This window comes from Panthera uncia, chromosome F1 (genome assembly GCF_023721935.1).
Source record: "Panthera uncia isolate 11264 chromosome F1, Puncia_PCG_1.0, whole genome shotgun sequence".
Taxonomy (NCBI): domain Eukaryota; kingdom Metazoa; phylum Chordata; class Mammalia; order Carnivora; family Felidae; genus Panthera; species Panthera uncia.
The window spans coordinates 22,581,510-22,600,556 of NC_064813.1; the positions used below are offsets into that span (position 1 = coordinate 22,581,510).

At 34.9% G+C, this 19,047-nt stretch overlaps 1 protein-coding gene across 3 annotated transcripts in view; it reads right to left on the reverse strand.

Annotated features, from left to right (window-relative positions):
• SWT1 (SWT1 RNA endoribonuclease homolog) overlaps positions 1 to 19,047 on the reverse strand; it is a 102,600-nt gene that overhangs the window by 70,892 nt on the left and 12,661 nt on the right. For all 3 annotated transcript variants that reach the window (XR_007458736.1, XM_049634072.1, XM_049634071.1), the window contains exons 5-9: positions 12,166 to 12,904; positions 7,834 to 7,893; positions 6,472 to 6,601; positions 5,426 to 5,527; positions 4,634 to 4,822 (exon numbers count right to left, since the gene is read on the reverse strand). Coding sequence is in view for 2 of the 3 variants with exons in the window: in XM_049634072.1 (XP_049490029.1) it covers positions 4,634 to 4,822; positions 5,426 to 5,527; positions 6,472 to 6,601; positions 7,834 to 7,893; positions 12,166 to 12,904 (1,220 nt within the window). In the remaining variant the exon portion in view is untranslated. The remainder of the gene's footprint in view (positions 1 to 4,633; positions 4,823 to 5,425; positions 5,528 to 6,471; positions 6,602 to 7,833; positions 7,894 to 12,165; positions 12,905 to 19,047) is intronic.

A 19,047-nucleotide genomic window follows, 5' to 3' on the forward strand; every position in this document is an offset into this window, starting at 1 on the left:
CCTCAACGTTTAGCCTACATTACTTAGTCTTCTAAACGTTCAAATTAGAAAACTCATTCATTCAAGTAATACATTTTATATAAGGCTGAATTTGTACCCAGGCCCCTGCATGAAGTAACTGGATACACAAACTCCTGAGGAGTTGACAATCTCATAGTGAAATCTAGACTGAACTGAAATGATTGCAGAGCATAAGCCTGAGGGAGATGTGATTCAGTCCTTTTGTCAGAGAACCAGTGAGTCAGCTGCTATATTACAGCAGCCTATTTTCCTTCTTTTAGTCCAGAGTAAATACCACAATAAGGCAAAATGGGCAGCAAAAAAACAAAAACAAAAACAAAAACAAAATAAACATTAGTTAGCTTGCAACAACCGAATTCAGCAGATGAAAGGAGGTTAAAGGTTACAGTATACTGCTCTAAAGGTATCAAAGTTCAAGATTATCTGTTCTCTCACTTTTTCTAGAATATGTGGGGCTTGAAAACACACCTAAAATTGCAAGAATATTCATGAAATATTTATTCAACAAATATTTTTTGAGCACCTGCTCAGGTACTGTTCAAAACTGAACAAAACGAAAACTCTGGAAACAGACCAACGTGGGTTTGAATCCCTGCTTTCCCACTTACTAGATACGTAATCTTGGGCAAACTGCTTACCCAGGAAAATGTAATAAAATTAATATGAAGCAGTTGGCCCAAAAAATGGCAATAACAAGTGCTTTTTAAGTAATATAAACTTATTACCTAAAATGCAGCTTAAATGGCACAACAGCAATGACCTCTACTCTTAACATCAAAAACCCCACAAAATTATGTATAAATTATGGTTAATATAATTTTTAATATTTAATAGAATTTAAGCTTCTCAACAGCAGGCTTTGTTTATGTCATTCACTGATGCAGAATGTGAACAGTGTCTGTACAGTGTCTGTACAGATATTTGGCAAATAAATGAACCAACAAAAAGATCATAAATGAAAATATAAAAGTGATGGAAAAATGTCAGGTGTGGGAGTGGCAGATTATTTTGCCCTTATTATAAAAATAAGGATTATAGAAGATCTGGAAAATACAGAAAATATGAAGAATTAAAAATAACTCATAATTCCATCAGCTAAAATATATCCAATATTCATCATCTGTAAGTATACATAATAATCTATATAAATCTAACAAATTTGGGATGATACTTTTTATTCTTTTAAATCCTATCTTGTTATTAACATTTTTGAAATATAGTAGTATTCTCTCACATAGCTATAGCATTGTATGTAACTTCTCTAATTGTTAGGCAGTAAGGTTGTTTCAAATTTTTTGCTGTATAAATAACGTTGTCATGAATATTATATAAATCACTGTAAGCATCTGATTATCTGTTTACAATACATTTCTAGAAAGAGAATTTTATCTTTAGGCTTATCGATAACACTGATAAATTGCTCTCCTGAAAAGTTACTAATTCATATTCCCAAAGCACTGAAGCACTGATTAAAATGCAAAAGAATAGCTTTCTAAACTTAGAAGCAATAAAAAGAAATAAGGAAAGAAAAAGTGAAAGATATAAATTAAAAATGTCTACACATAAGATATTAACATTAAAAATGGCAAACAGGAAAATATTTGCAGTGAACAAGGAGCAGACTAGTTGTACTTCTTCTTTTGTGAATTATCTATTATTCTTTGTCCATTTTGGAAAAAGGGATTTTTTTTTTTGTTTTGGTCAAGCTGTATAAGCTTTCCATTTAACAAGGACACAAGAGAATTACGCCTATTCTAGGCCATAAACCATCAAGTGCTTTAATATATGAACTCAACAAATCTTCACAATCATTTTTTGAGCTAGGGTTATTTTTCCCTACTTCATTTCCTTAGTTTCCTCAACTTTAACTTTCTCCAGGTCAGGTTAATCAGATTTCAAATCCTATTCTCTTCTCACCATACTGAACACTATATAAAATAAACACAATTTTGAAAAGGGTTAAAAAAATGCATTGTTATCACACTCAATGATTATATAAAAGGAATATAATACATACAAATTAGCAATTAGTAGAGTTGGTTGCAAATGTGCTTAACATTTGTAAAGTGTAATAAAAGATCAACTTGTTCTTGCCTTTTTCCAAACAAGCACTTTAATTTTACTCAATAATCCTGAATTTTTTATAAGAATATTAGTTCATCATTAGAATATAAAATGTAATTTTACTATGATAAAAAAGCCTAAAGATATTTCTAATGGATATCATAAAAACATTATCAACAGAATAAACTTATTAAGTACACTGTACTTTATACAAAGAATGTTTTTAACGATCAGTCTGAGGGAAACAGTGATACGGAGAAACACATTAAGTTCTTTATGTGACATAAATACCTGACATAGATAATTACACAAATAACCTAATTTTATATCTACAACCTTATAACTAAAAGTAACTTCAGCAATTTAATAAAACTAAGATAGAATAATACCATTCAAATATTAAAGGGAAATATGGATTTCAAGGAAGACACCCAGAAATTTAAACAACACAGAAGTTTGAGACCATTACTATAATTTATCCTCCTTAATCATCAAAAACAGCACAGAGTGAATAAGTTAAATTATCAAAAAGCACATGAAAATGGAAAAGTCAAAAGAATCATTCTAAGCATCTATAAATAACAAATGTGGCCAAAATATCTATTCAAAGTGAACTCTAAAATAATTTTCAAAGCAAATCTGTTGAAGAAATAGATATGCTATATAGGATAAGTTCTTAACCTCTCTAGGTCTCAATTTCCTCATCTCTGAAATGGGGCTAATAAGAGTATCTTCTACAAGTACTACATGGTTTGAATGATATCAGCTGTTAAAACACCTGGAAAAGGGCCTGGAGAATAATGGCCATATAAATGTTGTCTATTATTATCATCTTTATCCATGCTGTTATATAACAAAATATAATTTATATCAACAAACCAAAAAATTTTAAATAAAAGATTAAGAGTAAAAAAGTTCCCATCTCTTTTTAAGGTTTGGGCTTTCACTGACATGATGGTTTGGATGAGGGGTTACGTTTGTTAGTCGTGTGGTTGTTTAAAAATAAAAGTATTGTCGGTTAGCAACACATACCACAGTATTCATGGGTAAAAATGATACGATATGATAAATCTGAGATCTGCTTCAAATTCCTGCAGCAGTTCTTGCAAAATGCTGATAATTACTGAAAATGAGTGATAGGTACATAGGGATTCATACGTTATTCTACCTCTGCATTTGAAATTTTTCATAATGAAAAGTTCAAAAAAAGACCATCTAAGATGTTTGGTTTAATATGAATGTTCAAACATTTTGGTCTTAACTCTGATAAGTGATATGTGTGGTTTCCCTTTGAAAGCTCTTAAACACACCACATGAAGCTCAAAATGCACAAAGATTGTATATGGAATATATATACTAAGAGCTAATAAACATTTGTAAATGGAATGAATGAGTGAATGAATGGGAGAGACCCTTTCTCTCCAAAGATTGGACTAACAACTATTAACAGGGCTAATACCATAATTAGATTCATCATAGGATGAATTCTTTCATATCTTATGGTATATGTGAATATAGCAGAAAACATATACCCACGATATTTAAAATAGAGTGAATGTACATAATATATACATAATTATGAATTAAGAAGAAACAAAGTTTTAAAGAATGAAATAAATTCTCTAAATATATGTATAAACTCTGCAGAGACAACAGCGTTGTTTTACACACAGATTTTTTCCACAAAGTTATATATATAAAACATAAAGAATATACTTAGGTCCTAAGACTAGAGTGATTTAAAAATGACTTAAAAGAAAATCTAGAGACCTTTATTATACAAACACCTCCTTATTACAGATTCTGACAAACCAGAGGAAAACAATGCCTCTCCCTGCATTATACTAACTGCATACAGTGACAGATTCGAAACCTAGGTCACTTACTGGCTTCATCACTCAACAATGATATTCACACACACACAAAAAGAATACAAAGTATTGTAATAGAGAAAACTATACATACAGAATTGTACAGTCACTGTGAAATACAGACATAGCCTATGAAGCAGAAAAATCAAAATCAAAACCCCTGAACCAAACCTAACTGAATATCCCAAACCATCACTACACCTGGCCATTCCATATTCCAATGATTATAAATTATTTTTTAAGATTTTTTTTGTTGCTGTTGTTTTTATCAGGCACCTGGGTGGCTCAGTTGGTTAAGCATTTGACTTCGGCTCAGGTCATGATCTCATGGTTTGTGAGTTTAAACCCTGCTTCGGGCTCTGCACTGGCGGTGCAGAGCCTGCTTAGGATTCTTTCTCCCTATCTCTCTGCCCCTCCCCCACACCCTCCCTTCTTCTTCTCTCTCAAAATAAATAAATAAATTTTAGAAGAAATAATAAAGATTTTTTTTTTTTTTTTTAGTAATCCTTCCACCGAACCTACGACCCTGAGATCAAGAGTCACTTGCTCCACCGACTGAGCCAGCCAGGTGCCTGATTATAAATTTTTCTTTTACATTTTGCACCACTTCCCTCCAATCATGAGTCAGCACCCAAATAAACCTTAATTAGAAAACATCCTGAGAGAACCATACTTACAAACTTTTTGAGATGCGAGTTGTATTGATTGACCCCATAGCTTTTTATCTTGATTTTTGAGACTGTCATTGATAAAATGAACTGCAGGTATAGCTTTGTGCTGGGCGTGTTTTAGTAGTTTTCCTGCCTTCATACGATCTAGCTCTTGTACAACAACCCAGGGAATTATTAACACAAGTCTATCAAAGCCTGAAAAATAAAAAAAAGATTTCTTAGAAGTCAACAAATGTTTATTTGGTTACTAAATTGAATTGTTTTAGGAGAATTGGAAGTTTTGAAGTAAAGAATTCACAGTCTAAATGAAGAGATAACATGGGGCACTTAGGTGGCTCAGTCAGTTAAGTGTCTGACTTCAGCTCAGGTCATGATCTCATGGTTCAGTTTGTGAGTTTGAGCTGTCGGCACAGAGCCCCCTTGGGATCCTCTGTCCCCCTCTCTTGCTGCCCCTCCCACACACTAGCTCTCTCTCTCAAAAATAAATAAACATGAAAAAAAAATTTTAAATGAAGAGATAACACATAAAAAATGGAAATTAAAAACAGATATAAGAATCAAATAATTGTACAAAAATAAATACTATTGGAGATCAAAGAAGAGTAAGTTTAGATTGTTAGGTTAACCTCTCAAGGCTCTTTTTTTAATTTATGCTGATTATTAACATACATATATTAATATATATACTTCATAGCATATCCAAATGGAAACGTGTTTGTGAAAAAAAAATACCCCACATCATTGTTGATATAAAATATCAACTCAAGTAAGAAAATCAGAATCACATTTTGTAAGTACCTGGGATTTCTGTGGTCTTCAAAATTCTAACAAATTTGAGATGATTCATCAGAATATTTGTGTCAATAACAATTAGAAGCTTTTTATCTGAAGCACTTTTTGCTAGAGAAAAAGAGTAAAGTTAGGATTTCATGGCACTTGATAAAAGACTTGTATAATAACTAAAATTTGGTATCATAGAACTTTGATGGTATTCTTAAGGCAATCCTTTAGACAACAAAAACAAAACTGTTTAATCCTTAAAGGGACAGTAATCAATGTTTAATTATCTACTAGTAAAACATCATGAATTGTTTCTGAGCGGACTTTAAATCATGAACTAATTTGCCCTGGCAGTTAACTATGCTCCCAAGCCCCGTTCTGCATCACTAGCAGCTGTGCACTTATAATTTATAAGCTAATTTTAATATACGGTGAGTGAAATGTAGTTGAAAAGAAAAACACGTGAAAGTGAAAGAAAACAGATAACACCAGCATTGTTATTTCACAGGGCCATTGTGAGGATCAGACAAATTAATGCACAGGAAAACACTTAGCAAACTGAAAAGTGCAATGTGACTGTGATGTAGCAATACTATTTTTATAAACACAACTCAAACCAGTATGCTAATAGATTTTGGATAATATCTATCATTATCTTCTCCCAGTGGTAAAATTGATCAAAACTTTACTACATAAATAAAAAAAACATGAGTATAATACCTTTGAGCAATTTGCATTATTTCTGATCAGTGCTTTACATAAGCTGACATTGTTAAAAGTTAGGATTAAGACCAAGACTAAAAGACAACTGATCATTGATAGCAGAATAATAGATAACTGTGATTACTGATGCTTGGCAAAAATATGGCCAACTGCCCAATAATGTGATGATAAACAAATATTTGACCAGATTCCTATAGCTAGAATATATCATACTTCCTTATTTCAAATGAGCACACCTTAACATCTTTCATCTAAATATTATAAAAATTGAATGTTCGCACATTAGGTTCCTAAGAAAGTACAGGAGATCATAAACATCATCATCTACATATAGGATATACCAGGAGAGGAATGTACATCATCGTCCACCAAGTCAATCTCCATGCTCGTTAACTCCCCGGAAGATAAAACCACAGGTAAATCCACACTTTTCCCCACACGTACAGCATGGAGCTCTTCCACTATCTGCATCTAAATAGCAAAAGACCCACAGTAAAATATTTTGAATTATCTCCTCTGCAGATTAAAAAGGCTGGAAAGCTATTAATTCTAATTAATTCACCGAAGATGAAATGGTTTGTGGGGAAAAAATTACAAAAAATACGGAGGCCGCAAGATGAAAGAATACAGATTTATAAACAAAATGCAGGGTTTTAAAACTAGCTCTTCTCTTACTACTTCTGTAACCTTAGGCAAGCAAAGTATTTAACTTGGGTCTCCATTTGTTCACCTATGAAACAGGAATGTTAAATATCTATTTCCTGGTAGTAGTTTTGTGAGGACTGAAATAATGTGAAGTTCCCTGCACAAAACCTACTCCCTAGTAGCCCTTCAAAATAAGTTCATCCTCATCCCATGTTTTCACTTCAACGTACTCTGGGAGCCAACTATGTTTACATCTGGATGATGAACCTCTTCTTGCGATTTCTAAGACTGTTTATGAACCATCAAAAACTGAAATCTAGACTTTAAGACCCTTCTCACTTCAGGGAAGTAACTCCCTGATATATTTTGATGTGAAGGATTGTAAATATAATCTAGTTTTAGAGAAAGGGTGAGAAATCTTTCTTCTCTCAAGGAGTACCGACCCACAAGACAGAAAAATACAACTGACCATCACAAATAAGAAGTAATCAATATGGTTGTAAAGTCTTCTTCAAATAGGAAACTGCAACAAAGTGTTCCACGAATTTAATTTTAATATAGGACCAAGAAACATAAAATTCTATGCAATAATTTCATGAGAGTTAATCAGGAGATTCCAGCTAGGAAATGAAGGCAACAGGTTAAAAAAAAAAAAAATGCAGGCACTCTCATTTTCAATAATATTTTCATCTTATCGCTGATTAGAAAAATGAAGCCAACAAGTTAATATCACACTGCAGTTTGGCAAGCCTAGGTATAAGCATGCAAATGTGTGATAACATTAAATGAGAATTCATATAACTTGTGGACACAGGCTCCATGCTCTTTATTAAAACCAGTTTAGAGCTTATTAAAAACAAAGACATAAAGGTGATTAAGTAAATTAAGTATTTTCCCAACTAGTTTTTCATGACTTCACAAACTTACATATTAGGTAGAGATATCACTGTTATTTTCATATTATCAAGGTTTTCATAGCCGTTTTTTAATCTATAAATATAGGAACTGTTTGACTTAATTTCATTAAAATATTCAAAGTAAATAAGTATATCAGTAACCTCTTGATCTGTATCTTGAATACTTTCAAGGGACACTGAAGAACATGGAGGTTCAAAACTCTGAAATGAAAAATAATTTCATTAGTTAAGGATGAAGTATATACCTAGGGTAGGGTTTGCAACGTTGGCACTATTTACATGTGGTATCAGATAATTCTTTGTGTTAGGGGTTATTATGTGCATTATGCTGTTTAACAGTATCCCTTGCCTCTACCCACTAGATACCAGCAGCACCTCTCCCTCCCAATCTTGACAATCAAATATGTCTCTATCTACTGAACAGCCAAATGCCCCCCCAAGAGGCAAATTGTCCCTAGATAGAAACTTCCCCTAAAATAAAAAAGCCTCATTCTGTTAAGTCAGTGAAACAAGGGGCACCTGGGTGGCTCAGTCAGTTGAACGTCTGACTTCAGCTCAGGTCATCATCTTGTAGTCTTGAGTTTGAGCCCCACATCGGGCTCTGTGCTGACAGCTCAGAGCCTGGAGCCTGCTTTGGATTCTGTGTCTCCCTCTCTCTCTGCCCCTCCCCCACTCACACTCTGTCTCTGTCTCTCAAAAATAAATAAACGTTAAAAAAATCTTTTTTAGAAGAAAGGTTAAGTCAATGAAACAAGATAGAAATTGTTTAACATTTACTCCTTCACCTAAAAATACTTGTATTATAAGAGTAGAACTACATGCTACCCTGAGAAACAGAAAGAACCATGACCAAGGTAAACAAGCTGACCTTCAATGGTGGGAAATTTTCACCCAGGAGTAGCTGACCCACTTGTAAGAGTGACATGACAGGGGCGCCTGGCTGGCTCAGTCGGTGGAGCATGTGCCTCTTAATCTCGGGGTTGTGGATTTAAGCCTCACATTGGGTGTAGAGATTACTTAACATCTTCTTACAAAAATAAAAATAAAAGTAACATGACAAAACAAAGGGAACCTAAAGATTACGATATGGCTGAAGGAGAAAAGCTAAAAAATACCTAGTTGTCTTATACATGGGTAGAGCACCAGAGGTCTGTGTTTTAATTTTTGTCTTTCAACAGAAGTCAAAAATCTCTCCAATTTTCCACTGGCACTTTTGCTAAGCAGATGAGATTTACCTGACCCTATGTACAGGTAATAGGGAATTCAGCAAAAGCCACTGCTAAATTAAATCTTCTTCTAAGAATTCTGCAAAATAGCACCAAATTCACATGTATTTTACAGGCAGCTATATATGGTATAAATTACATATTCCCTTTAAACAAGTATATCATAGGTTGCTTTACTGGGAATTCAGCTTTCATCCTAAATTCCCAACGCCAGTCTTCACATGCTATAATACCATATACATCACACACATAGGCTCATTATAGCTTTACTGTGTCATGACTCTGGATTTTACAATCTCTTCTCCAATTGACTTTAAATCTCACCAGATCCTTAAGGTTCTCTTCCATTAGGAAGTGCCAAACAAGCCAGAGAATATTATCAGAATTTCCTACAACTCCTGATATTTAAAGTCCTGTTGTTCGTTTACATAGGTCACTACTACCCTTCACTCTCTTTGACCACAGGCCACTTCCAGTGACTTTAATAAATTTTCTATCACTTCTCCAAACCAAAAAGTTCAGGTCAATTGTTCCTGAAGACTTCTCCCTATTAAAAAAAGAAAGTCTCAGTGGGCATTTGTTTGCCTCCTCTTACCACACTTTATTAAATAAATGAACTGGGATACAGCCTTCCCTGGGGATGACAAAAAGGAGTATCAATAATGAGAGTAACAATGGCTTTATCTACTGGAGTGATTCTAAACTGAAAACCAGATTATACTGCTTCCCTGGTTATATTTCAGTGGCTCTCTACACCATCTAAGGCACACAAGGTAAAACAGAACAAATCTTTCCCATGGGATACAAAGTAGTCCATTGCCTGACCCTGGCTTCCTCTCCCACTCCCTCTCCTATATGCAGATTTTCTACACATCTCAACTGTAGTCATACTGAACAACTTAAGTCCCCATGTATGCTCTGCCATGGGACAATCTCATGACTTGGTACCATTACCACGCTGGCCCTCCACCCTGGGAGAACTCTTATTTCTTGCTCTACACACCCTTCACACCAAGCTCAAGAATCTCTACTCTGTCAGCCCTTCCTTAACTCACCCCCAAATTTATACTAACACCAGCCCAATTCTTAGGGCTCTAATGTTTATTTCACTGTATTGCAACTGTATTTGTCTACTAATCTGCCTCCTTGGGAAATTCTTGAGGGTAAAGATCATCTTATTCATCTCTAAATCCCTAGAAACTAGAAGTGTACCTGATACATAATAGGCAGCTTTAATTAATGTTTGATGAACTGTTGAATTGCTACCTCATAGACCTGTAGGAGGAGGATGCTATTTATAAAAGTGGCCTATAAAAAAATAAAAGTAAAAGTGGCCTATGAACTATAAATCTCTGGACCATTAGTTTTCAACGGTGAGGGGAGGGTGCAAATGAAGGGGTCTCTATCAAAGGGCTATAAAATATAAGAAACAAAAGAAGGTATTTTCTCTTTGGAAAGCATAATGGGATTACTCAATAACAGGATTACCAAATCCAGAAAATAATAATTATTTCCTTGTGAAGTACACTCATTATTTTAGGAAGATAATTATCTATTAAAGAATTTGTGAGAAAAACAACAAACATAACGTTAGGAAGATTAACTACTGTCAATAATATGCTAAGGAGAATATACTAAGATAAGAACAATATTTACTTGCTGCTCCTGTGTTTAAAGGACTTTAAGTCAGATTAGATTGCTATCAAAGGAACAGTTTATAAGGAGTTTTAATGCCAAGAACTGGAAAGTAATCATGCAAAAACTGCTTCTCCTACAACTTAATTAATATTCATACTAAGTACCTCTTTTGATTTATGTGGTAATTCTATTTAGAGACAAAAAGAGACTGTAAGGTGTACTGCTGGGGCTTTCTCGTACTGTTCCTTATGTGCATAGTACAGGGGGAACATCAAGCAATGACACCAAAGTGTTCACTGAACATCTTGCAACTTCAAATTCCTTTCTTACATTTTCTCTAGAGAACTGGTTGTAACCCAAGAAAACTGGAGCTTTCTTTTAAGAAAGCAATAAAAAGAACAAACTCAACTGTTTTCTTCTTTGGACTCTTTCAGTTTCACTGAACGAAAAGTACTCTCTCCAGCTCTTCCAGCCTCCCTAGTTATAATCCCTCTGTGTCTCCTAGGAAGTATCTTATAGTCTTCGTTCCTAAAAGCAGGTAGGCTCAACTACCCGTTTATAAGCAGTCTCTAAACATCAGGCTGTCAGAAGTTGTGAAATTCCAAAGTTCTTAAGTTCTCTTAAAGGTAAATAATTCTAGGGGTGTCTGGGTGGCTCAGTCGTTTAAGTGTCCGACTTCAGCTCGGGTCTGAATCTCACGGCTCCTGAGTTCGAGCCTAGCATCGGGCTCTGTGCTGACACCTCAGAGTCTGGAGCCTGCTTCAGAGTCTGGGTCTCTCTCTCTCTCTGCCCCTCCCTTGCCCCTCAAAAATAAACATTAAAAAAAGTTATAAAGATAAATAATTTTATTTGCCACAGGAACGAGGCTAGAGAGATTAGGTTCTCCAACTAGTCCACACGTGTTGATTTATTGCATAATTTAGAGGCAAAAGAGATGTGCCAAACTTTCCAGGCTGGATCTCTGTATACTAGTTCCGTTTGCTTGGAACATCCCTGCTTCTCCCATCCTACCCTACCTGGCTTCACCTGAATAACTCCTTTTCATTCTTTAGCTCTCAGTTTAAATGTGACCCTGTCCAGCAAACCTTTCTTAAGTAGCCCCTCTACAGTGTACAAGGCCATTATTCCCTGGCTGTGTATTCCCATGTTAAGTGATAAGTACTTATTAGACTTAAGATGATTGCTTGTGTGTCTCCTCACATGAAGGAGTCTCTGAAAACAGAGACTGTGATTGCAGTGCCTGGTAGTGGCACTCCAAAACGACTCGTTAAAGGAATAGCTCTTCAGAAGAGTAACCTGGATGTTCCACAGTAACCAGGGTTAGAGAAGAGCCTAAGAGACGGTCACAGTGCTTTTTTTGAAAGGACTCTCTGTAAGTGCTGCTTTCTACCTTTTCACAATTACCTTCTATTACCAAGTATCCTTGATACTTACTGGGATTATCTTCCTAAGGAGGTTGGAATTAAAAAGGTAAAATAAAGGAACCAACAAATATCTTCCTAAGGTGAATCCGCTCTCTGAGATCACTATTAATAATAGAAAAAACTCAAACCTGACTGTTATTAAAATTCTTTGCTACAACTGACATTCTCATTTTGCACCACCTTACCTGGATTGGGTTTTCACCAGAACCTGAATCATTACTTTCTCGATGCTCATGATGATATTTTCCTTTCCACTCATGTACAGCCTGTTTACACGTGGATTCTGAAAATAAACGTTCACTTTTGTGCCTAGTCAAATTTAATGAAGCTTGGGAACCTTTCAGTCTTTCTTTCTTCTCCTGCTTAGTCTTTGAATTGTTAGACTCTAAATTGAAGACATTCTCTTCTACAAGCTTCTGGAGAGTATCACGGGATTTTATTGGGATTTTGAAACTGATCTTCCTTCTTCTAGATTCAAGGGATTCCTTGATTATCTTGTCGGAATTACAATCCTGAGAAAAATGGATTCTCTTGCGTTTCCCCAAAACACATTTTTCAGAACTGTCTCTAAATTTCTTGTACCTTTCTTTCTTGAGTTCTTTCAACTTCTCCCCCTGAGTGAGTAAATGAGGCCATTGTTTTTCACTTGCTTGGCCTTCTGTTTTTGGTTTCACATCTTTGGCAATCTTAGGACCGCAAAAGTTTTTAATTCCATGGTCAGCCTTGCTCCTAACATTTGTCAATTTAATATCTTTAAAATTGTCATATTTAGTTAAATCTTTTTTAGTCCCATGTGAAGAAGGGCTCTGTGAGATAATTTGATTAGCATCGGAATATGATGCTTCCTGGAGTTTAACAGGCCCTTGAGGGGATAAAGAACTGATTTTTGGTCTCCTTCCTGGAGTGTCGGTTTCTACATTCAATCTGTAAAGCAGCACAGAAACCTAAGTTACATTACAGTTACACATGATTATATGTAATGTTGCACTGTATCTATCATTTTAGTTAGGGAAATGACAGAACTGGCTTGACACAAACATCATAAAAAATACATGACTACACTAAGAATGAAATGTAAAGAATTACTCTACAAATGGTGTTGGAATAACTGGTTTGCTATTTGGAAAAAAATCAAATTTATAGCTTCATATAATATCAGGCAATATGAATTCCTTACAGATTAAACACTTAAGTGCAAAATAATTACCATAATTGCTACACTTCATATTAATCCCTTAAAAGCCATATGGGAAAAAAAGGGAGTATTTATCCGATTTCTTAATAGAGAACTTCCTAAACTTCACAGCGGTGAGAAAAACTGCAAAAGGAAATAATAAACATAAATGACTATTTACAAGGCGACTGGCTGGCTCAGTTGGAAGAGCATATAACTCTTGATCTTGGGGTGGTGAGTTCGAGCCCCATGCTGGGTATAGAGCTTACTTAAATAAAACTTCTTAAAAAATGACTATTTACTTTAAAACTTTAACATACTGGAACACCTGAGTGGCTCATTCGGTTAAGCAGCCAACTTGGCTCAGGTCATGATCTCATGGTTTGTGAGTTAGAGACCTGTGTCAGGCTCTGTGCTGACAACTCAGAGCCTGGATCCTGCTTCAGATTCTATGCCTCCCTCTCTCTCTGCCTCTGCCCCACTCGTGCTCTGTCTCTCTCTCAAAAATAAACATTAAAAAATTTTTTTGTAATTAAAAAAAACCCTCTAGCATATTGAAAGATAATAAAAATTTTAAAACTGGGAAATGGTATTTGTTATATATGTGACAGCTTATCAACCTTAGTAAATAAAAAGCACATCAAAAAGTACTGACTCTAGAATAGGACATAAGCAGAAAATTACTGGTGAGAAAAAGGGAATGGCTAACAGACATTTGAGAAAAAAAGTTTAACTTCCCTACTAATCATAGACATGCTAATGATAATGACATACCATTGTCTTCTACCAAATTAGCAAAGATTTTAAAATAGCATTAAGTCTGGCAATGGGTTGAAAAATGGACTCTCTCATGGTAGAAATGCAAAATGATGTAACAGTTCCACAAAGGAATTTTTGACAATATAATTAAGAATTCTAAAAATGTTCATATTCTTTGACTTACTAGTAATTCTCATTTTAGAAATCTATACCAAGGTGAAAAAAATTAAAAATGGACTAAAAACTTTTCTAAAATCCAGGATTATTTATAATAGCAAAAGTAAGGTAGTAAATACTAAAATTTTAGAAATGACTAAGAAATATGCTATTATATTATGGCCATTTCAAATGATACTTATGAAAGTTTTCAATGATCTAACAAAACATATTGATATACTGATATATCATTCAGCAAAACATATTGATATAAACATATTGATATACCATATTGATATAACATTCAGCAAAAATCAAGCAGGGCACAAATCTGTATATATAATGTGGTCTCAACAATTTAAATAAGCATAATAAAAAGTCTTGAAAGAAATGTACTAAAATGTTACAAGTAGCAATAGCTAGAGGTGATATTTTCCTGCTTAATAAAAGTAGTATTACTTTGTAGTCAAAAAGAAAGGTGAAAAAAAATCAATGAAATACAATCTGTTAATTCATATCAATAAATCCTTGAGTCCATTCGAGTTGACTGTCTTGAAAGAAATGTACTAAAATGTTAGAAGTAGCAACAGCTAGAGGTGATATTTTCCTGCTTAATAAAAGTAGATACTACTTTGTAGTCAAAAAGAAAGGTGAAAAAAAATCAATGAAACACAATCTGTTAATTCATATCAGTAAATCCTTGAGTGTGTTCGAATTGCCTGTCACTGTGCTAGGCACTGGAGAGGCAGTGGAGGATACATCCACTGAGTCCTTACTCCCAATTAGCTTAGAGCCTGGCAGGGGAAAAAGAAATAGTAAATAGGTGACTTCTCAAATAATTCATTACAAAAGAGCAAACTATAAACATCTCGGAGTTTTTAATAGGAGTTTCACCTAGGTCTTCATCTGATTTTATCTTCTATCTCCTCCTACAAAAAGACTACACATCATTATTTACCTGTTAGTAAATAATGATAAAATTTTAATTTTAATTTTAATAGGACTTTGTTTGGCATCTACTGGTATACCCGGTTTAAGATGCTGGCTGTATTAAAGAAAAATCAGGAAAACAACAAACAAAACATAACTCAAGAATTTTAATGGGACCCTGTAGTTCTCTGAGCACTTTCACATTCCTTATTTGTTCTTTATAACACTGTACTGCATCTTTTGTAGCAATCTATGCACTATGGTCTACATGGTCATAATTAATGAAAACTGAATACAATACCTTTTAAAAGGCCAACAAAATTAAATCTTAAAAATCATCTCTTATCAGCTAGTTTTGCAAAATGCTATATACTGTGATAATGAGGTTTTATACTTGCAACCCCAAAATACTAAAGTTCTGAGCTCTTTTTAGATATAAGTTAGACATGGAGCAAATACTCTTCATTTTTTTAAAATACTTATTTTTTTATGACTGACTTAGTGTAAAATCAATTTTCAGCTGAAGTTGAAACACCATTCTTGATGAACTCTTGTGATATAAGAACAAATGTGAAATTCTGTCAAAACTATTATTACACTTGTGTTATGTAAAAGTTTAGTAGCCATTTTAAATTTGACATCCTACAGAAACAATTTCTCAACACTAGCAGCTGTTAGACTGCTCTGTTGGTTATCATGATTTACCTTCAGGATATTGAATTGTATACTTACTTTCAACTTAGCTCAATTGAAGAATAAATTACTTTTTGGCTAATTCTGCCAATAATGGGCACTGCTGGTGGCAATACTGCCCTCTATCTAATAGTAAACTGAGGTACAACTTCTCACCTCTTCAACTCCTGGACTTAAAAAGATTTGGTCAATATTGATGCTGCAACTTACCGGAGAAATCCCACAAACTGACAGTGCACTGCTCACAAAAATGCTTTCTGAAACTTTCAAAAGCAAACTTAAGATTGTTACCCTTGGTAATGTTTTCATTGCTGATACATCCATGTATACATCAACCATGGATCGAGAATTGTGGTAATGCAATGATGTTAAGTGGCTTTCAGGATGACAAAATTCTCTCTGTTTTTTCATCTGTACCTCAGCTTTCACTGAAGTCCCACCAATTTGGGGACCTTCCCTATAGGTGAATAGGGAGATTTTTACAGAAGATGCCATATATCATAAAGAAATACTTAGAATCTTGAGGCAAATAAGTTTGTTCACTTCTCCAATAAATAAATAACAGCAAATGAACCACTTTCTTTGCAGACAACCAATGGTTGTTAGAAGTTCTGCACTATTGATACTAATGTTTCCAAAGCACAGCTTTCTTTTGTCCAAGCAAACTTTTCAATATATAATAGCTTCTATCCCATATTGTTTAAACACATGATGAGACAGTTCTAAAATACCTACTGTGACATATAGTTTGTCTCTGACAAAAGAAAATTTCACATAAGTTACATCTAGAGTACTTATTAATATATGAGAATATTCAGATATTAACAATAAATCCAATATGCCACATATTACTGATGTTGTTACTCTCAGTAGATACGATGATAACCCACACAACATCATTGATCACACATGGATTCAGGAATGCAGAAATGTTGCAGTAGGCATTCAATTATTCAGCATTTCAAGAGCTAAAACCAAATAGCATATATTTTTTTTAACATTTACTCATTTTTGAGAGAGAGCATGTGCACCTATGGGAGACGGGCAGAGAGAGGAGACAGAGGCTCTGAAGCAGATTCTGCAATGACAGCAGAGAGCACCACAAACAGAGGGCTTGAACTCACGAACCACAAGATCATGACCTGACCTGAAATCAGATGCTCAACCGATTGAGTGACCCAGGCGTCCCCAAATTTTGAGTAAATACTAAAGCCAAGGTGAACTTCATTGCATCCTTGGAATACTTTGGATCCCACTCTCAAAATAATTCAACAATATTGCTTCTTCTTCCCCCTAAAGACAACGTGGACAAGGCTAAGGGGGTAGTATGTAAATTAGAAGTCTATTCATGCTCTTGTAACATAGATGTAAAATCAAGGGCTACAAAATGTGCCCTTAATGAGGCAAAAAGTAACCAGTGAAAAATCAAGCAGGGTTTTAGAATTAAAAAAAAAAAAAAAAAGAATACTCTATGATAAAAGGCATTAAAAATCCAGTTCAAAAAGTTTAGAAGGTGAGGGAGGAGCCAAGATGGTGGAACAGCATGGAAGTTTTTTGTGTGTCTCACGTCCATGAAATACAGCCAGACCAACAATAAACCATCCTGCATACCTAGAAAACTGATCTGAGGATTAACACAACAATCTTCACAAGCTGAACCACAGAATTCAGCAGGAATTCACCCCAAAAGAAAGAGTAGGAAGAAATGACACCCAGGGACTTAACCAACACAGATACAAGTAAGATGTCTGAACCAGAATTTAGAATCACGATAATAAGATTACTAGCTGGAGTCGAAAATAGATTAGAATCCCTTTCTGCAGAGATAAAAGAAGTAAAAGCTAGTCAGGATGAAATAAAAAATGCTATAACTGAGCTACAATCTTGAATGGATGCCACAGTAGCAAGGATGGGTGAAGCAGGACAGGGAATCAGTGCTCTAGAGGACAAACTTATGGAGAATAATGAAGCAGAAAAAAAGAGGGAGAGTAAGGCAAAAAAGCATGATTTAAGAATTAGAGAAATCAGTGACTCATTAAAAAGGAACAACATCAGAATCATAGGGGTCGCAGAAGAGGAAGAGACAGAAATATGGGTAGAAAGGTTATATGAGCAAGCCATAGCAGAAAACTTTCCTAACCTGGGGAAAGACACAGACATCAAAATCTAGGAAGCACAGAGGACTCCCATTAAATTCAACAAAAACCGACCATCAACAAGGCATATCAGAGTCAAATTCACAAAATACTCAAGCAAGGAGAGAATCATGAAAGCAGCAAGGGGAAGAAGGTCCTTAACCTACAAGGGAAGACAGATCAGGTTTGCAGCAGACCTATCCACAGAAACTTGGCAGGCAAGAGAGGAGTGGCAGAATATATTCAATGTGCTGAATCAGAAAAATATGCAGCCAAGAATTCTTTATCCAGCAAGGCTGCCATTCAAAACAAATGGAGAGATAAAAAGTTTCCCAGACACACAAAAATTAAGAGTTTGTGACCACTAAACCAGCCCTGCAAGAAATTTTAAGGGGCACTCTCTGAGGGGAGAAAAGATGAAAAAACAAACAAACAAACAAACAAAGACCAAAAGCAACAAAGACTAGAAAGGACCAGAGAACACCACTAGAAACTCCAACTCTACAAGCAACATAATGGCAATAAATTCATATCTTTCAGTACTCACTCTAAACATCAATGGACAAAACGCTCCAATCAAAAGACACAGGATAACAGAATGGATAAGATAACAAGATCCATCTATATGCTGTTTACAAGAGACCCACTTTAGACCTAAAGACACCTTCAGATTGAAAATAAGGGGATGGAGAAGCATCTATCATGCTAATGGTCCACAAAACAAAGCCAGAGTAGCCATACTTCTATCAGACAACCTAGACTTTAAAATAAAGACTGTATCAAGAGATGAAGAAGGGCATTACATCATAATTAAGGGGTCTATCCACCAAGAAGACTTCACAATTGTAAACATTTATGTGCCAAATGTGAGGGCACCCAAATATATAAATCAATTAATCACAAACATAAACTCATTGACAGTAATACCATAACAAGTAGGGGACTCCAAAACCCTACTCACAGCAATGGACAGATCATCTAATCAAAAAATCAACAAGGAAACAATGGCTTTGAATGACACACAGGACCAGGTGGACTTAACAGATATATTCAGAACATTTCATCCAAAAGCAGTGGAATATACATTCTTCTCCAGTGCACATGGAATGTTCTCCAGAATAGACCACATACTGGGACACAAATCAGCCCTCAACAAGTACAAAAAGATCGAGATCATACCGGGCATATTTTCAGCCCACAATGCTCTGAAACTCGAAATC